The following is a 17,671-nucleotide window of genomic DNA, read 5'->3' on the forward strand; positions in this document are numbered from 1 at the left end:
GTGACACATTTTATTGATCACTTGCTACAGGAAGCAGAGGTATGTTTCAGGTTCTGGGGTCCTCCCTACACTGCACTCTCTCTCTTAGCAATTAACTCACTGTCGGCTTCTATCAATTACCTTTTTGCATTTTTCAATGAACTTTCCAAAGGCTTTGCCTTAGGACTAATTAAACTTCTAATTTCTCCTTCTTGTTCTCTATCCATTTTGCCCTTTAGCAGAAAAGAAATGGTTTACAGATGAACCGGATAATGCCTATCCCAGAAACATTCAAATCAAGCCCATGAGTACCCACATGGCTAACCAGATCAACCAATATAAATCCACAAGCAGCTTGATTCCACCAATCAGAGAAGTTGAAGATGAATGTTGACTCCCAGGAGACCAGAACTACTTTTTTAAAGCCTGACAAACTTCATCAATGGTGACGTGACTTTTCTTCTTACATGCTGAATCACTGGTGGAAACGTTAGGATAAGCAAGAATTGCCAGAAAATAAAGTAGACAGATCTTTCTCTTTGTCTGCCTTGAATATTGCTTCCATGTATTTTGGAAAAGAAAATGATTTCATTTATAAATGAACATACTAAAATAGTCATGTATAGCCTCTAGCATTTTAAATTATTTTTGTTTATTAGAAAGAAAATATATTTTTTCTTTTCTTTCCATTGTCAAATATCTTCCCTATATCTAAACAATGCAAACTCTAAATGAATAAGTGGCCAGACTCCTTAATGTGTTTTTCTCTTCTTTCTCTCTTTTTCTTTTGAGGAGAATGATGGTCACCACCACAATTAATTGTAATTAATTTTAATGAATTATGAAAACAATTTTAAAATGGCCAACGATGTATACATGTATTTTAGTAAGTCCAAAAAAGAAGACGAAGGGGACAGGTGAATACCTGCTCCTCGCCTGGATGGGTGTGTGTTTTGATCTGCATTGACACCAGCTCTTAATAAATGGAAACTTATTTATTTTCACAGTTGAAAGTCATATTTTTGTAGTTTTTAGTTTTCATTCTGTAGTTCTCACCCCTTTGTTCATATTTTTAAAGGGAAGACCTTCTTGCTGCTTTTCTACAATTGGCAGATCAGGTTTGTCTGGCCAACTAAGGATACCAGGAGGGTTGTGGGCAAGCCTGGGATGTGGAAGCTGAGGACCAGATGCGCACAAGGCATTGCTCTGTTTGCTGTTCTAGTGGTGGGGACTCCTACATGCTGTATGCTTCTCATTTTGTATTTCCAAACCACCTGAGCGAGTAATGTCAACTTCGGGAGGGTCTGGTGGACTTCCTCCCCACTCCCCAAGTCTCAGAGCTTTTAGCCTGGAAGTTTGTAAAACTGATCAATAGTTTTACTTTACCATAGGCTATGAGAGGGCATTCATTCTTCTCACTGAGTTTTTGTTTAAAAACCAGGAAATTTCTACAATCATGGAGACGGGATTTTAATTTGCATGCTCTCCTTTATTTAGTTGCTGGGGCCAAACACGTGAACTTGTTACAACAATTTAAAAAATAATAATAACAAAAGGAAAGCAATGAATGCACTTCATATAGACTGTTAGAAAAGGCCTTTGAAAATTACCAGCAGTGAAATCAAATATATCATCCACTTTAAACTGCGGTCAAAAGATTTTTCTAGCCATCAGATGCAATTACAATGTCTCAGAGCTCTGCTGTCGCTTGCATGCTAAGTGTACAGTCTCCCGGCAACTGTTTTGTTCCAATCAACTTAGCAAGTCTTTCAACTTTAAAATTATCAGTCTTTGATATGATCATCAAGGTCTCTGGAGAAGCATGGATGTGATAGTGATTTCTATTTTCTTAAAAAAATGTAAACTGTGGACACTTAAAGGAACCAAGCTAACCAAAGTATCTCCCCAAAATTTCATGATATCTAGTCCATTAACTCTTTGGACCATGACCTGTGGTACTTAGTTATGGTAGTGCAAATCAGATCAGAGCAAAGCAATGAGATCATTTTGAAGACATATGTCCACTAAGTACTCCAATTACCAATGTAGGCAAAATGAGCTTCCACCTCTGTCCACTCCCTGCAGAGCCAATATAGTCGTGCTTCCACCTCGTAGGCATTGTCCTGCAGTGACTTGTCGGACTGTGGTTACTCTGTCGTCACATTTTGTAGAATTAGTTCTATAAAAGTATTGTGAATATAATGTATGTCCAATTGGATTGTTTAAAAACTACTTATAATTAATCACTAGCCTACTCAGCAGACTAAAATGACGTCAACGGTCTACATTCAGGCTTGTAAACATTTCTTGGTTTCCAACAGAAGTCAAATGTGTTTGTGGGGAGAACCTTTTGCCAGGATTTTGACAATTTTCCTGAAAGCTAGGCCTTCTTTTACATAATGATTTTGCACTGGGGTCACCTTAGTACATTCACGTCAATCCACGCTCTTCTTTCCTTCGTGAACCATAGTGGGCTCTTCACTCCTGCTCCTAATAACCACCTCCGAATTTGTTAGAGCGATTTGGTCTCCTCTGGCAGGCTGTGGTGGCCACATAAAGGATCTTCCATTAGAGGGACACAGGACACAAAGCTCCATTCCCACTACCCTCTTTTCCCTGTGTCTCCCCTACCAAGGCAATCTGGAAGCAGAAATGCAAACTCCAACCCCACGACACATCCATTGATGCATTTGTGGCTAGAGATTTGAATCTAAACTTAAAAAAAAGAATCATAATAGTTAGGATCATCTCCTACAACAAAGGGCTCCTTGATTCATAAGCACCATCCCCCCAGAAAAAACAAAACAAATTGGTAGAAATTCATTTTCTTAAGTAGAGCAATAAGTTCATACTATGTTGCCTTTGTAATAATGAATTGTTCTGGCCTGGAAAACAAAATGAGGCGTTTTGTTAAGGAGGTAGGAAAATGGCTGGCTGTTGGGCCCTTTGGCAAAAGCTGGTGCCTGGTAAGTAGAAAGCGAAATGGAAGCAAGTAAGATTTGTGAAATCACTGGAGGGCTCAAGCAAATGCCAGAGATTCTCCCTGGCTTGTTCGTACTCGTTGAGCTCTTTGGCCCTGAGTCCCATCCATCTCCGCTGAGACAGTCTGTCTTTCTGCCTACATCCGCCTGAGACCAAGGAAGGTCTTCTTTAGCACAGTCCACATTAGAGGCTCTGATTTCCCATCCCAGTTTAGGGCTCCAGAAAAGCCATTCTCCCAAACTAATGATTCTTGGGTGCTGTGGGAATCAAAGACTCACCAACAGGCTGTTTACAAAGCAGAAAATATCATCACCATCATCACCTTTCTCCTTGAGAAAACTTTTTTTTTCCTCATCAATTTTATATTTTAGAATATCATCTTGAACCGTTACAAAACACCTTAAATAAAAGTGACTGTGACTAAGGCATGTTGGAGAACATTCCAAAACTCTTTCTTCCCAAGGGTTCTGGCACCTTATGATGTGCTTTGTAAAAAATGGAAGATTTTAAATAAACAGGAAATTGGAAGTGTTTGTTAGGGTTGGATAAAGGAAAAGTGAAAAAGCATAAGAAATCTGGGATATTTTCATGTTGAAAGGAGAAAAAGCACAAATTCCCTAGTTACCATTTAATATGAGGGTGCAAGAGCCACATTTACAAACAACTAGCTATGATCTTTGAAAATGTTTTTAAAACTCTCTGCGTCTCAGTGACTTCATTTGTAAATGAGAGTGATTCATCTAGATGACGCTAAGGTCCCTTTCAGGTCCCAGGGGACATGATCTAAGTTAGGAGTGGGAACATGGGAGCAGCTGCCTCTTCTTGGCTAAACGTTTGGAGACTATTGTGTCCAGGGCTGGAATAATCGTCCTTTATGCTGCATCACCCAGGCAACACTCCCAGCCTTACTCACGAGTGGTGAACATTTTCTGCTCTGGACGTAGAATAGGTAGGTTCTTTCCTGTGCTTTTCACCTTAGAGTCTTTTTAGGTTCAAGATGCAAATTTCTCATTTCGGAGAAATAATAGTCACCATCACAATTAATTGTAATCAAGGGAAATGAATTATTATAACGATTTAAAAATGGCCAGGACCTGAATCACGTTGGTCAAATTTCACTGCCTGTTCTAGGGTTTTCTTCTCAATTTCATCCCTCCTCCCCCCCGCTTTTTTTTTTGGTTCAAGGCCCAGCTTCAGCTAATCCCTTCATCTCTATTCCATGTCTCCAATTCCTAGTATGTAACTAGAGGTTCAAGAGACCCCAAATTCCTGCCATTTTCCCCATTTATGTTTCCCCATGTGGATCTTCAGGAAGTAACCAGTCTTCCTTCTCACTTCATTTCCTATCCTCTGTTTATTTGGTTGTTTTCTTTCATTAATAAACTAACCATCTCTTAGCTACTTACATTCATAAATGTAATTTTAATCTATTGTTTTATTGTCAAAGGGAACCTCATTGAAGGAAGGAAAGGCGAAATTGAGGAATAAAGGTAGGAAGGGAGAGAAACAAAGACTATTCAACCATTTGACTGAGATGTGAGCCGCCTTGACTCCTAGGAGACTAAGTAGATCCATTCAGCTTGAACACTGAGCTCCAGGGCAGAATCTGTCCATTTTCTGTTTTATTCTTACTTGCTGCTTTTGGAATTGCCATGACCCTTGAAAGGATCTTCACTAATTAGGACTGACTCACCCTCTTTAAAAAGCAAAAGAAGCAGAAGTTACTTACAATCTTCTGGCAAATTACCTTTCTGCCCCTCTCCTCATTCCCAAAAGGTATTTTATTTTAATCCAGCAGAGATGATTTAGCATATAAATCCCACGGCCATTTGAGGAGGTGATGATGCTATTTGGATTTATTTATGAGAGAGTAGTAATGAGAAATGATTCCTAGACAGTTTGTACTAGTTCGGTCATATTGGTTGTTTAAGTGCAGTCTCTTCCAATTGGTTGTTTCCAATAAAGTACCAGTTGTTAATAATTTCAAGAATTCCATAAAAATAAGGAAACTTGGAAAACATTTTAAATTTTATTTCTTAAGAGACCACAGAGCCTAATTTTCAATTTTTATGGTAAGCTTGCTTAAAACATATATAGAAAGAAGCCTATGTGCTCAAAGACAGAGGCACCTTTAGCCCTACAATGGTTGGAATCTCCATGATATCATAGCCCCACATGGATAGATTGGAGAAAGAATTCTGACTTAGACCACCTGTAGCAGACTTTCCTCTTTTGACATATATATATATATATATATATATTTTTATCACAGAAAGGACCTGAGACTCCTTATCTAAAGATAAGACAAACTTGGGGTATACATTAAGAATCCAGGAAGACAGAAAAAAAGGAAAAGATATAATAAGCAGTATTTTAAAATACCATCAGTTATGGGCATGCATCTGGTACAAAGAGTAGTTCTTTGGGTTGGAAGAAAGAAGAGTTTGCATTGAACTGCATGGGCTGGTAAGAATGCAGAGGCATATAATGCTTGATGGGCTTTGGAGGCATTTCAGTAGTAATTGGGTGACAGGACTGGAAAGATGTGTAATATGAGGGTTTTCCAGGGAGATGGGACTTAATGGGCCATGATGTATTTGTAGGAATGTGATTTTAATAGATTGACTATTTTGTCTACTGTGTTAAGTTTGTGTAGGGGAACTGGGGAAAACTGAGATGCGACTTCATGGAAGGGGCTACAAAGTACAGTCTAAAGGCCTAGATAAAAGCTTGAAACTTGATTTAGAAAGTCATGAAAAGCCACTAAGAGTTTTAAGCAAAGAGTGATGGGGCAGCAATGGCTGTGCATTTTTCAGGCTGAAAGTAGTGAGATGTCAGTTCTTCCTGGAAAATATCGTGAGAATGCACACAAAACTGAACATATTCTCAGCAGCAAGGAGTGCTAAAGGGTGCCCGCTCCAAGTCAACAATTCACTGTGTGCAACACCCCCCTTCCTCACACATTTGGCTTTGCTTTCTGTCACAGGACCATCAGACGTAGAATGTCCTGACTCTCCTGAATTACTAGAATGTCAGCAACAAACTCACAAAGTAGACTAGATGGTAGGAATGGATACATAAATTTTTAAAAATTGGCCAATCATACTATTTTCTAGACAGTAATATAATAAGAACATGAGGCAGGACATCCACAAATTGTAGAGAATAATTAATAGTCCAGAACTGCCAAATAGGAATTTCCATTATGAAAACATCCTTGCAGCTAATCAGGTAGCCCTTGCTTAGAAACCTGTTAGCACCCGTTAAATATTTGTAAAAGGAGCGGGTGGGAGAGAAATGAGCACAATATAGGTACTGCCATCAATCAGCTTATAATACAACTAAAGAAAGAAAACATGCTCAAAGCGCCATTAGAGAAAGGGTGAGCCCTAACGACATAGTTTCATATTCAATATGGTAGGAGATGAAACAAGGGAGAATTGCTGTGGTTTGAAGTGGTTCAGCAAGGTAGGATTTCTAGAGAAAGGGGGGTTTAGGAGTTAGATTAGTAGAGGGTCAGCATTCCAGGTATGAAGGCAGGATTATCTGGCATGTGGCAGGGTGGGTGATGTTCATCAGTAACTGCTAATTGATATTTACTGAGCAGCTGTTGTGTCCTCACGACTGTAAGGCTATTAGAGGAAAATAGCCTGCCTGCCAAACTGGGAACACAAGGCACACATATATTGGAAAGATCACGTTGCACAAAACAGGTGTTCAATAAATAATTTTTTAATAAATGTGAACACTCAATAACAAATAAATGTTACGATCGTAATAGTTGTAGAAGATTGGTTGGGATTGTAGTGACTGGATATGGGGCAATGGCTGTGGGTCTAGAGTATATTCATTGTGCAGTGAACACACACCTAATCTGTCCTCAAGGACAGAACCATGTGGAGGAATAGGAAAACAAGAGAAGCAGGCAGGAAGGGAAGGTCGTGAGTACGACAGCTAAGAAATGTTATATTGGGTTCATCCAGAGCAGGAAAAGCTGAGAGCTGTCCATGAGAGAAGGCCCCATAGGCAAGACGAGTGGGACAGGGGAGTGAAGAAGTGGGCTACAACAGGCCCTGCAGATGTGGAAGCCAAATCCACAGAGGCACTTAGAAAGTGAGGATCCTGGATGAATTATTTTAGGGAGAAAATATAGGTTTAGATCAGCTGGCAGATATGTTTGTAAGCTAAAGTCATGTTTTTCAGGACTAAAAAGGAGCAAAATAAGTAGACCTTCTTGGGACAGGAGATCTAGGGTACTCCGGAACCAGGAAAATGAGAAATAAGAGGGGAATTTTAAGAAAGAGAGGACAGATCATCTATGAGGCTGGAGATGAAAGGTGTTGGAGATGGTGATGTAGAAGTCAAAGGACTCACTCGAAGGACTGACTCTGCTTATTTGTCCATATTCCCAGAGCTTGTCATGAGATCTGGCCCAGGTGGGCAGTCACTCAGCCACTATGTGTCACTGTGGCTGCCATGGTGGATGGAGGCTGGACAGGTAGTGTGGCGACTGGCAGTCTTTCTGGAGGACTCAGGAGGGAGGGGTTTCAAGGTGGGCATCACCTTTCATGTTCCTGTCCATGTCTGCACTGTTCTTCTTCCCTCCCTGAATAGCACACACCCTGCACCCTTAGTTTCAGGGGTCTGAAAACAAATGCTACGACCACACTGCTTTGGTGGCTTTTCTGAACAGGCAGTGTGAGAAGAGATGTTCTGGCCAGGTGAAAGTGGACTTTATCTTTAGGTAGGTTTTTCAGTTTAGAAAGGTTTCCTTTGCTTATCCCTTGAGGACTTCTGTGCTGCCTCTTCTCCTGCATCTTGCTAGTTAACAGAACAGGGGCAGAAGTGACACCAATGCTCTTGGCCTTGCCTGCCTTGGGAAGCACTACCAGGCCCCACTGTTTAGGATGTTAGATGGAAATGTACACAAGGCACTGGCACACGCCTGCCAGATTGACCCAGTGCTTCTCTCCCATGGGACTCAGGGTCAGCATGGGAAGGCTGCTGGCAGGGACAGGAGCCCCACCCGCAAGGTGGACCGAGCCTCACTTCCACACAAAACCAGAATCCCATCCGCCCCAGAGTGCTCGCTCTCCTCCCCTTCCTTCCGCTCAATACGGTCTGACATGCCTTTGACCAGAACTGCAAAATTTCAAACATAAACCCAGATCTGTTGGGAAATCCTAATTTAAAACATTCCATTCCCAGGTGGCACAATCACATCCTGCCTAAAACTTCTGGCCCACATCCCACCACCCAGATGTTGAAAAGAAACCTTCCTCTGCGTAACACCAAAACCTGCACTTCAAGGTTTCTTTAGGAGACAAAGAAAAAAAAAGTACACACGTGCAGAGTTCAGCCTACATGTTCATTAAGGAAAAAGAGCGTGGCTTATTCATCTTTCGATCTTTGTTGGCATTATGATTATGATTATGATAAATTACTCTGACCTGACAGGAATTGAAGAAGAGAATATATGCTGGTGCTCTGAAATGATCTACCCAACTCTGTCATCTGTAACAACCAGTGATAACTCTCTTGTCTTGTAAAAAGGGTTTGTACATAACTTGTACATGGTTTCATTTTGTATTTTTCGCAGATTAAAAATTTATGTATTTGTGTTCTAAAATAAGGAGTCTTTCTTGTGTCTTTGTAGCAGTCACATGCCATGGGGGTGAGAGGTGGGCTGGGGGTGGTGAAGTCCCTGAGTTCTAATCAGTCTGCTTTTGTCTCCTCCCTCCATGCTCCTCCATGAAGGCAAAGTTGTGGATTGATTGAAATCATGAGCTTCCCTTTGCAGTTTCAAGTGCAAATAGACCTCCCCACCTCCATGGTCTTCAAGGAACCAGTCAGTGGGTGCTGCTTAAGACTGCAATAGGCATGGCGGAGAGAAAGAGCTGCTGTCATTCAACGTAGTGCCTGAGAGCCCCCCTACATAGCCACACTGGGGCCAATGGGACAGGGGCTCCTGCAGAAGGCTCCAGCAAGCAGGGCACTAAAAAAATGCACATCTTTCAATAGGTCCTTGAAAAGCTAAAGCATTTCTCCCCTCAGCCACCCACTCTCAAGCTCGTTACCATTTCCTGCCATTTGCATAGACAAATGGTGTTCTTTCCCCTGCATTTAGCTTATCAAAACTCAGGACAATCTGCTAAAGGTTTGACTCATCCTACTCCACACTCAACCCCAACAGGGCAACAGATGGACATTTTAAAAGCAAAAAAAAAAAAAAAAAAAAAAAAGCCCTTAAAAACTAATCCTGCCATGTTGGGCCATGCTCTAAACCTTCTTCAGAACCTTCAGAGTTTGCACTCTTTTCAGGGACCTGGACTCCCAAGGGCAAAGCTGGTCCAGCCTACAGAAAGGGAAGGACCTGGAGAATGGGAAAAAGCCATCCAAGGTATATAGATGTGATGTGTAGAATGTGTTGGGATTTAATGTATTCTAGAGATTGTTTCATTTGCTCATTAGCCAAATATTTACTGAATAGCTATTATGTTAACAGTCCTCTGCTGGGAGCTGGGAAAACAACAGTGAGGAATTCTATGATTCCAGTTCTCCAGTCTTGGGGAGGGTTGGGATCAACAAATAAACATGTGATAGCCATGTATTAAAAATTGATCTCTAGGGGAAAGCACAGTTTGCCATTGGGAACACATCAGAGGGGCACTTAGCTATTTGAAGAGGAGTATACCAATTGATAGATATTTAAAAAAATAAATCCCCCTTCTACCTAAGTCAATATAAGCCCCAACTGGAACTTATTCCCAGTGGTCAGCAAATGCAGGTTTACCTGTCAGAATGTGCCAGTTCCTGATAGTCCTTTGCGCTCCAGTTTCTCAACTTGCCTTCTCCAATATTTGCTAACAAATCTGAATGTTGTTGGGGAATGTAATTGCAGAGCATATGGTCCCCATTAGTTAGGCAAACTCCACTGCCAAATTCAGCTCCAAGGAAGGAGTCTGCATAAAGGATGAAGTATTAGGAAAACATTGACAGTGACAGAGAAGGCAAATAAAAGAGATGAGACAGTGAGTTACAAAATAGCAGGCTCGGCAAACCCAGCACAATGAATGTGGAACATAATTTTCCATTTGTTGAGAAAACAATATATGTGAATTTGTACTAAAATCTCCCTGTAGCAAAAATCAAAGTAGACCATTCACCAGAATCAATGTTAACTGCTTTGCAATGTCAGATAAGATAGATTCTGCTTGGGAGAAAAACATGAGTGGAACAGAATAGACAGTCTGCTAAGGAAATAAAGCATGAGTGACATCAAAATGTAAATATAGACTTAACGCTATTTTAAATGTTACTGGACCAGCCTTTGAGAGGAGAAACAGAATCTTATGCTTAATAACCTCTCACATTCAGAGAGTATAAAAACATAGGCTAAATATAGTCAGACATGAGGTCCCCTAAGACCCAGGAAAGAAGATGGGACAAGATGAGAGCCTGGGGCTTCATCAGGCAGAAGGCAGATTCCCCAGACCAGTCAAGCTTCTGAAAATCAAAGAGGGACCAGGGCTGAACCTGAATCCAGACTCAGCTTGGCTGCTTGGCCTCCTCTCCCAAGCAGCTGATGCTATGGGTCCTTCACCCCAAAGCCTATCACATGCTCGCTGGTTTTTAGTCTATTGTAATTAACTCACCCTAATTCAACAATTTTTTTTTTTTTGAAAAAGCACTTTAATTAGGTGTTTCCAAAAATAATCAACTTCGTTTTTCTGGAGTCAACAATCTCTTTCCTTCACTTCCATTTCTCTGGTTAACATACTGTTTAATTCAATTGCATACTACAATAACAAGTACAGATGTTTAAACAAGCTTGAGACTGCTGGTCAGCTCACCTGGTGAAATCCCAAGGACACAGGTGAAGTAAGGAGTTCTGTGCAAGGCACACAATTTCAGTACACCACGGAAAGCCGTTAACTTGTTCACAGGAGAAAGGAGACAGACATCAGCTAATCCAACTAGTGGATAACTGGTGCTTATTTAAGAGCGCTTCTGAGGGAAATGACTTTTAATATCTATATATGGGTGACTATTGAAGTGAATTTGTTCACCCATTCCATGGAGTGCCAGTAAAAAAGATGAGTTAGACTTAATTATTATATATTAGGGGTTGGTGAACTATGTCTTGAAGAAAAATGCAGCCTGCCACTTGCTTGTTTTCTAAATAAAGTTTTATTGAAACACAGCTATGCCCATTCATTTACATATCATCTATAGCTGAGCTTCTGATACAACAGCAGAGTTCAGTATCTGGGATAAAGGATAAGGTTCATAAAGCCTAAATATTTACCATCTTACTTTTCACAAAAAAAATTATGCTTATTCTTGGTCTATATTGCTTACAGGGAGAAAATAAAAGGTATAGTAGAATCCCATTTGTGTTAAACAATTAGGTTTATTTATTCATCATTAAAACTGGGGAGGAAATAAGGTCAAGTCATAAGCAGTGATTATCAGAGTAGTAGGAAGCAAAGGGGAAAAATTAAGAGACAAGAAGGAGTTTTGCTTTTCACTTTATACATTTCCGTTTTATTTAGGTTTATGTAGATCAAACATGCATAATTTTTACTATTGGAAAAATGTTAAAGATAATTCTTTTAGGAAAATTAATAAGTAAGTTTAACTAGCTAACAAAATAAATTTATAATAAATAAGAGCCTATGGTTACCCTGCGTTTAAGTGGCATTACCAGGATGGGAATGCAGTTCTTTTGACTCCAAAGACCATTCCAGAGCTCTACATCTCGTAGCTGCCAGTTTCCAAGTGGCGTGTATAAAGGAGGAAAGTGTGAGACATAGTGACAGTTTATCCAGTACTCTGAGTTTGCTGCTTTGCCACAGTTGTTGAGCTCTGGACCTGCCAGGCTAGCAAGCAGGAGTCTCATCCCCCAACAAACTGTTCTTCCTGTAATTGCATCCCCAGCACCAATGCAGCAGCAGGAGAACTCTACCTGCCCACAGAAGGAGGCTGCAGGCCTGAGCTACCTAATTGTGAGGCTCTGCCTACATTCATCCTCAGCGCTCAACTCAATAGCACCGCACTGGGTCCTGACCTCATTCTATTTTGTGCAGTCCTTTTTACATCAAGGCATCTTCCCAAAAACTGATACGCACTCCAAGAATCTTTTATCTATTAATTAATTAAAATAAAATTAATTGAGCACAATAGATTATGCATACAATTGGCACACATTTTAAAGATACAGAATAAACAGTGAAAATAAGTCTCCCTCCCATTTCTGTCTTAGACATCCAGCTCCCCTCCCTAAGACAACCATGGTTAATAGTTTCTTCTTCATCCTTCCAGAAAGTCTTTGTATATACAATCATAATCCAAACATAACATGCTATATACTTTGTAACACTTTAAATACACTCTATATATCTTTTTAAAACAATATAATGTGTAGATTTTTTGGTCCATCCATCAATCTTCCTAAGGGCTGCATAGTATTCCATATAAAAATCATCTATTTAACCTTTCCCCTATTGATGATTATTAGGTTGTGTTTATTCTTTGGCTATTTCACCCACAAATGTAAGCATAGCAGTAGGTTAAATTCCCAGAAACGGAATTGCCTTGTCATTAAAAAAAAAAGTTTTAAGTGCAGTTATAGTTGATTTGCCAAACTATCCCCCACAGAAGATGTTTTAAATCATAATCCTACCCTCTACCCCAGCATTCTGGCTTTCTGCACCCTCTTCTACATGGGTTATTATATTAACCAGGATGCTTTTCACTGTAAGTAATAGAATGTCCAACTAAAAATTAGTTCTGGAAATGGAAAGTCCACAGGTATGTTAGTTATAGAGTTGGTTGATTCAGCAGCTCAACCTTGTTACCAAGAACCTAGGAGCTTACCATTTTTACGTTCTATTGTCTTCTTCAGCACACTGACAATGGCTGCGCTCATTGCCAAAGGACAGCTACGACTACTGTAGTGGTCACATACAAACAAAACAAAGTTCTATAAATGAAGAAGAGGTTAGTTTTTCTCACGGGACTTTTTTTTTAAATTGAAGAAGAAACATTTTCTAGAGTCACCTAGTACACTTTCTTTTGGATCCCATTGACCAGAATGAGGTCCCATGACCACACTCAAAATAATAAAAGATTTGATATGAAAAGGGTATAATAATTACACGTTCGACTTACTTTGAGCCTGTCATGTTAGATTGAGAGTGAGACCACCTCTTCTACTGCTTAAGTGGGGAATCCAGCAAACAAAAAAGAAGGAGGAGTGGTCATAGAGCAGGCCACCAAATAGTGGCCAATCTGAGATTTGAAAGTAAATTTTCATTTCAACTACATTTAAATTTTTAAATTATGAGCAAAGTTAAACATCTTTTGACATTTTGTTGCCAATTTTTCCATTTATATTTCTCTAACTGAACTTCCTATGTGATTTACTTTAAGTTACCTAGTTTTTTAATTTCTTAAATAAATTTCTTTTTAAAATTTCAAAACTAGCATATGCTCACCATAAACAATGAAAATATATTTATATTTAAAGTAATCTCCTCAAACCTCCTTTATATTTTTCACTCCTCCATTGCGAAACCAATGCAAATGTATAAAATAGGTGGGGAAATGTTTAATAATTTTTTGGCAAATAAAAAGCTCATATTACAAACAAGATTTTACAAATTGCCTTTCTTAATTAAAAATATATAAGTATATTCCCTCCAGATTAATAGATATAATTAACATCCTTTTAATTAATGTATCCTTTAACTTATCTATTGAAAGTAGTAAAATAACAAAATTAAATTTTAAGAATAAAAAGCGATAGAAAATTAATATTCTAATTTATGTATAGATCTAAGTTAAAAGTCTACCCACTTTTTAGGACATTCAGGTGTTTCCTATTCTTTTCCACCCTCTGGAGTTCCTTTCTCTATGATAGTCAGGGCCACTGCTTCCCTGAAGAGAGACAAATGAGCAGGTAAGTGGAATCTACGATGAGGCCAAGGCTAAAAGTTTTAAGGATTGTCATCTGTAGGTCAGAGTCTCCCTGCCCTGCCAAACTCAAATAACTCTTGAATGCATCAGAGGAAAAGCTGCTGTTAAAAGAGTGGTGCTAGGGGCATTAAAAATGAAATATAGAGGAAATTTCTGAAGTTTTGGAACTATCACACCTACACAAAGCAAACATAGGTATGTAGTTTACTAAATTATAGATGAACCATCAAAAGGGGCAACAAAAAATAGAAAAGATAGAAAATATGATGGCAAATCTGAGACAAACATATTATATAAGTAAATAAAAATGGTTAACTTTATTTTTTTAAAGACCTATGGTAGAAAACTAAACCCAAAAATTATGCTGCATAAAAATGTTATCAAAAAATAAACTTTATTGCAGCACTACTCACAATAGCAAAGACATAGAATCAACCCAAATGCTCATCAATGATAGACTGAATAGATAAAATGTGGTACACATACACCATGGAATACTATGCAGCCATAAAAAGGAATGAGATCATGTCCTTCATGGGGACATGGTTGGAACTGGAAGCCATTATCCTCAGCAAACTTACTCAAGCACAGAAAACCAAACATCACATGTTCTCACTATAAGTGGGAGCTGAACAATGAGAACACATGGACATAGGGAGGGAAACAATACATACTGGGGCCTGTTGTGGGGGGTGTAGTGGGGAGAGAGAGAGCATTAGGAAAAATAGCTAACGCATGCTGGGCTTAATACATAGGTGATGGGTTAACAGGTGCAGTAAACGACCATGGCACACATGTTGACATATATAAGAAACCTGCACATGTACCTTGGAGCTTAAAATAAAAATTAAAAACTAAAAAAAGGAGCTTAGAACAGTTGAAAGTAAAAGCATATGCAAAGGCATTTGGATCAATTAGAATTTTTGGTTTAAGCAGAGAATAGCAGATTCATAATATCAGATAATGTTAACATGAAGACAAAAATTAGTGAACAAGAAAAAGCATGGTACTTTTTATGATAAAAGTGCAGTGTAATCACACAATCACAGATACCAGACTCAAATTACCACGACATCTAATTCTGTAAAGCAAAAGTAGGAGGGAACTTCAAAATATTAGTGGAAAAACTGAATTAAAAAATTAAAATTAAAATCATAAATTTTATTTATCAACATGAACTCCATCAAGGTCAAGACACTTTATAAGTGATGATACCAGCTCTTAGTCCATCCCTAAAGAACTGAGGGTGCTGGGAATTTAACCATATTAATGCAGTCTATGTTACATTATTAACTGAAGGAAAATGGGTGCCCTTTACAGGCTTTTTAAGATTAGGAAACAAAAAGAAGTCAAAAGGAGCCAAATCAGGGCTGTAAGGTGATGCCTAATGATTTCCCATTTAAATCCTTACCAAATTTACCTTGTTTATGAGAGGAATAGGAGCATTGTCGTGCTGGAGAAGAACTCTCTGGTGAAGTTTTCCTCGATATTTTTCTGCTAAAACTTTGACTACCTTTCTCAGAATACTTTCATAATGAGAAGATGTTGTTGTTCTTTGGCCCTCCAGAAAGTCAACAAACAAAATGCCTTGAGCATCCCAAAAAACTGTTGCCATGAACTTTGCCTTTGACCAGTCCACTTTTGGTTTGACTGGACCACTTTCACCTCTTCGTAGCCGTTCCTTTGATTGTGCCTTGACTTCAGCAGCATACTGGGAAAGCCATGCTTCATCTCCTTTTGCAACTCTTCAGAAAAACGCTTCAGGATCTTGATCCTACTTGTTTAAAATTTCCTGAAGCTCTATTCTTGTTTGCAGCCAATCTGGGAGCAACAGTTTTGGCACCCATCAAATTGGAAAGTTTGCTCAGCTTTAATTTTTCAGTCAAAATTGTGTAAGCTGAATCAATTGAGATGTGGTGTTGACTATTGTTTCTGCTGTTAATCGTTGGTCCTCTTCAATTATTGCACAAATGGTATTAATTTTTTCCATGCAAATTGATGTAGCTGGTCTGCCACTGTGGGCTTTACCTACAACATCATCTCATCCCTTCGTAAAACAAGTTAACCATCTTTAAACTGCTGATTTCCATGGGGCATTCTCCCCATAAACTTTTTGTAAAGCTTCAACCATTTCACCTTTCTTCCACCCAAGCTTCACCACAAATTTGCTGTTTGTTCTTACTTCAATTTTAGCAGAATTCATGTTGCTCTGACAAGGGCTCTTTTCAAATTGATGTCTTACCCTTCTTAGTGCCTCAAACTAGATCTGTTCAGACATGTTATAAGAAGTTAGTACTAATTTATTTTTGTGCCAAAAATGTTTTGAAATCCATGCATAGTTTTTTCATAGTATGCATTTTCATAAACTTTTTCAAGACTGCTCATATATAAAATGTGGGGAGGAATACTTAGAAGCAATTAATAGTAGGAGATGTTTGCTAATCTCTCTTATTCCATGAAAGATTGAGTGAATAAAAATAAGCAAGATTATGAAAGATTCAACATTGTTAATAAGATAGATTCTCTATGTAAGTTTTATAATTAAGTATGTATATATGTTATGTGGACATATGTGTGTGTCTGTATATATGTGTGTATTTATATATACATGTATAATTATATAATGAAAACAGAATATATTCCCTTTTCATGAAGCATTCTTAAAACTCTACCACCTACTATTCTGCAAAATAACAATATATTCTAAAAATAGAAATTGTACACATTATTTACTACAAGAAAATTGATAACCAACAATAAAATCAGAAAGAAAAATAAGCTTACCAGCTGGAAATTAACTATTTTAAAGCAAAAATCAAAGCCAAAATTGGAGATTATGCAGAAAATGACAATAATAAAATATTTTATATTACAATCTATAGAATGCTGCTAAAACACATCAAAAAGGAAAATTCATGTCTTTAAATACATATATTTAAGCAAGAAATAATAAAATAAGTTCAGCATACAACACAAGAAGTCAGAAAGAAAGTGAATGAAATCAACTTTAGACAAGAAAATAAACTGAAAAATATTAAAGCAGGCATCAGTGAACCAGACAACAAAAAGTTATAGAGCTAATGCCTATACAAGAGCAATTCTATGAGAACAAAAAACAATGATATAATAAAGGAGAAAGTACAAATTCACAAAAATATAAATGGTAAATAACTATAAAAACAAATAATATGAATCTCGAGTGTGTTTAACTCTGTAAAAGTAAATTTGAAAATTTGGATGAAATGAAAATCTTAGGAAAATATAAACTGGTACTTAGAAAAGAGATAAGCAGAAATTAACCTGTTGCCCTGGGGAAAATAGAGGCCATTGTTGAAGCATATGCTCCCGTAATAAAAAGTGTGTTAGGCCTAGTAATTTGTGGGTGAGTTCCACCCAAAATTTAAAAACAGGTATTTTCAGTGCTATTCCAGAGCATATAAAAATAATGCTTTCAATTCTTTTATGAAATGTTCAAAACATTGTTTACAAAATCTGACAATTACAGCAAAAAAAATTAGAGACCAATTTCACTTGCAAATATTAATTCAAATATGAAAATAAAGCTTGCAACATATGTATAAAATCCATGTTTCAATATTAGGAATCATTACAGTGTAATTCTCCATACTAATAGGTCTGAGGTGGAAAGAATATTGGAATTTCTATATATGGTGAAAGAGATTTGATAAAATCTAACACCTTGATCAAAAATCATAATAAAGTAGGTAAT

General features: G+C 38.1%; 1 protein-coding gene across 6 annotated transcripts in view; it reads left to right on the top strand.

Moving 5' to 3' along the window:
- The window catches only part of KCNMA1 (potassium calcium-activated channel subfamily M alpha 1), a 762,160-nt gene extending 755,304 nt beyond the window's left edge, over nt 1-6,856 (top strand). For 3 of the 6 annotated variants that reach the window (XM_007962879.3, XM_007962900.3, XM_007962894.3), the window contains one exon: nt 219-355. In XM_007962879.3, coding sequence (XP_007961070.1) covers nt 219-243 — 25 coding nt within the window. In that variant the 3' untranslated portion in view covers nt 244-355. Of the gene's footprint in view, nt 1-218 lie in introns of all 6 variants that reach the window. The other 3 variants (XM_038010343.2, XM_007962895.3, XM_007962885.3) reach the window with 2 other exon arrangements.
- Nucleotides 6,857-17,671: the final 10,815 nt, after the last annotated feature.

The sequence above is a fragment of the Chlorocebus sabaeus genome, chromosome 9 (assembly GCF_047675955.1).
Source record: "Chlorocebus sabaeus isolate Y175 chromosome 9, mChlSab1.0.hap1, whole genome shotgun sequence".
Lineage (NCBI taxonomy): Eukaryota > Metazoa > Chordata > Mammalia > Primates > Cercopithecidae > Chlorocebus > Chlorocebus sabaeus.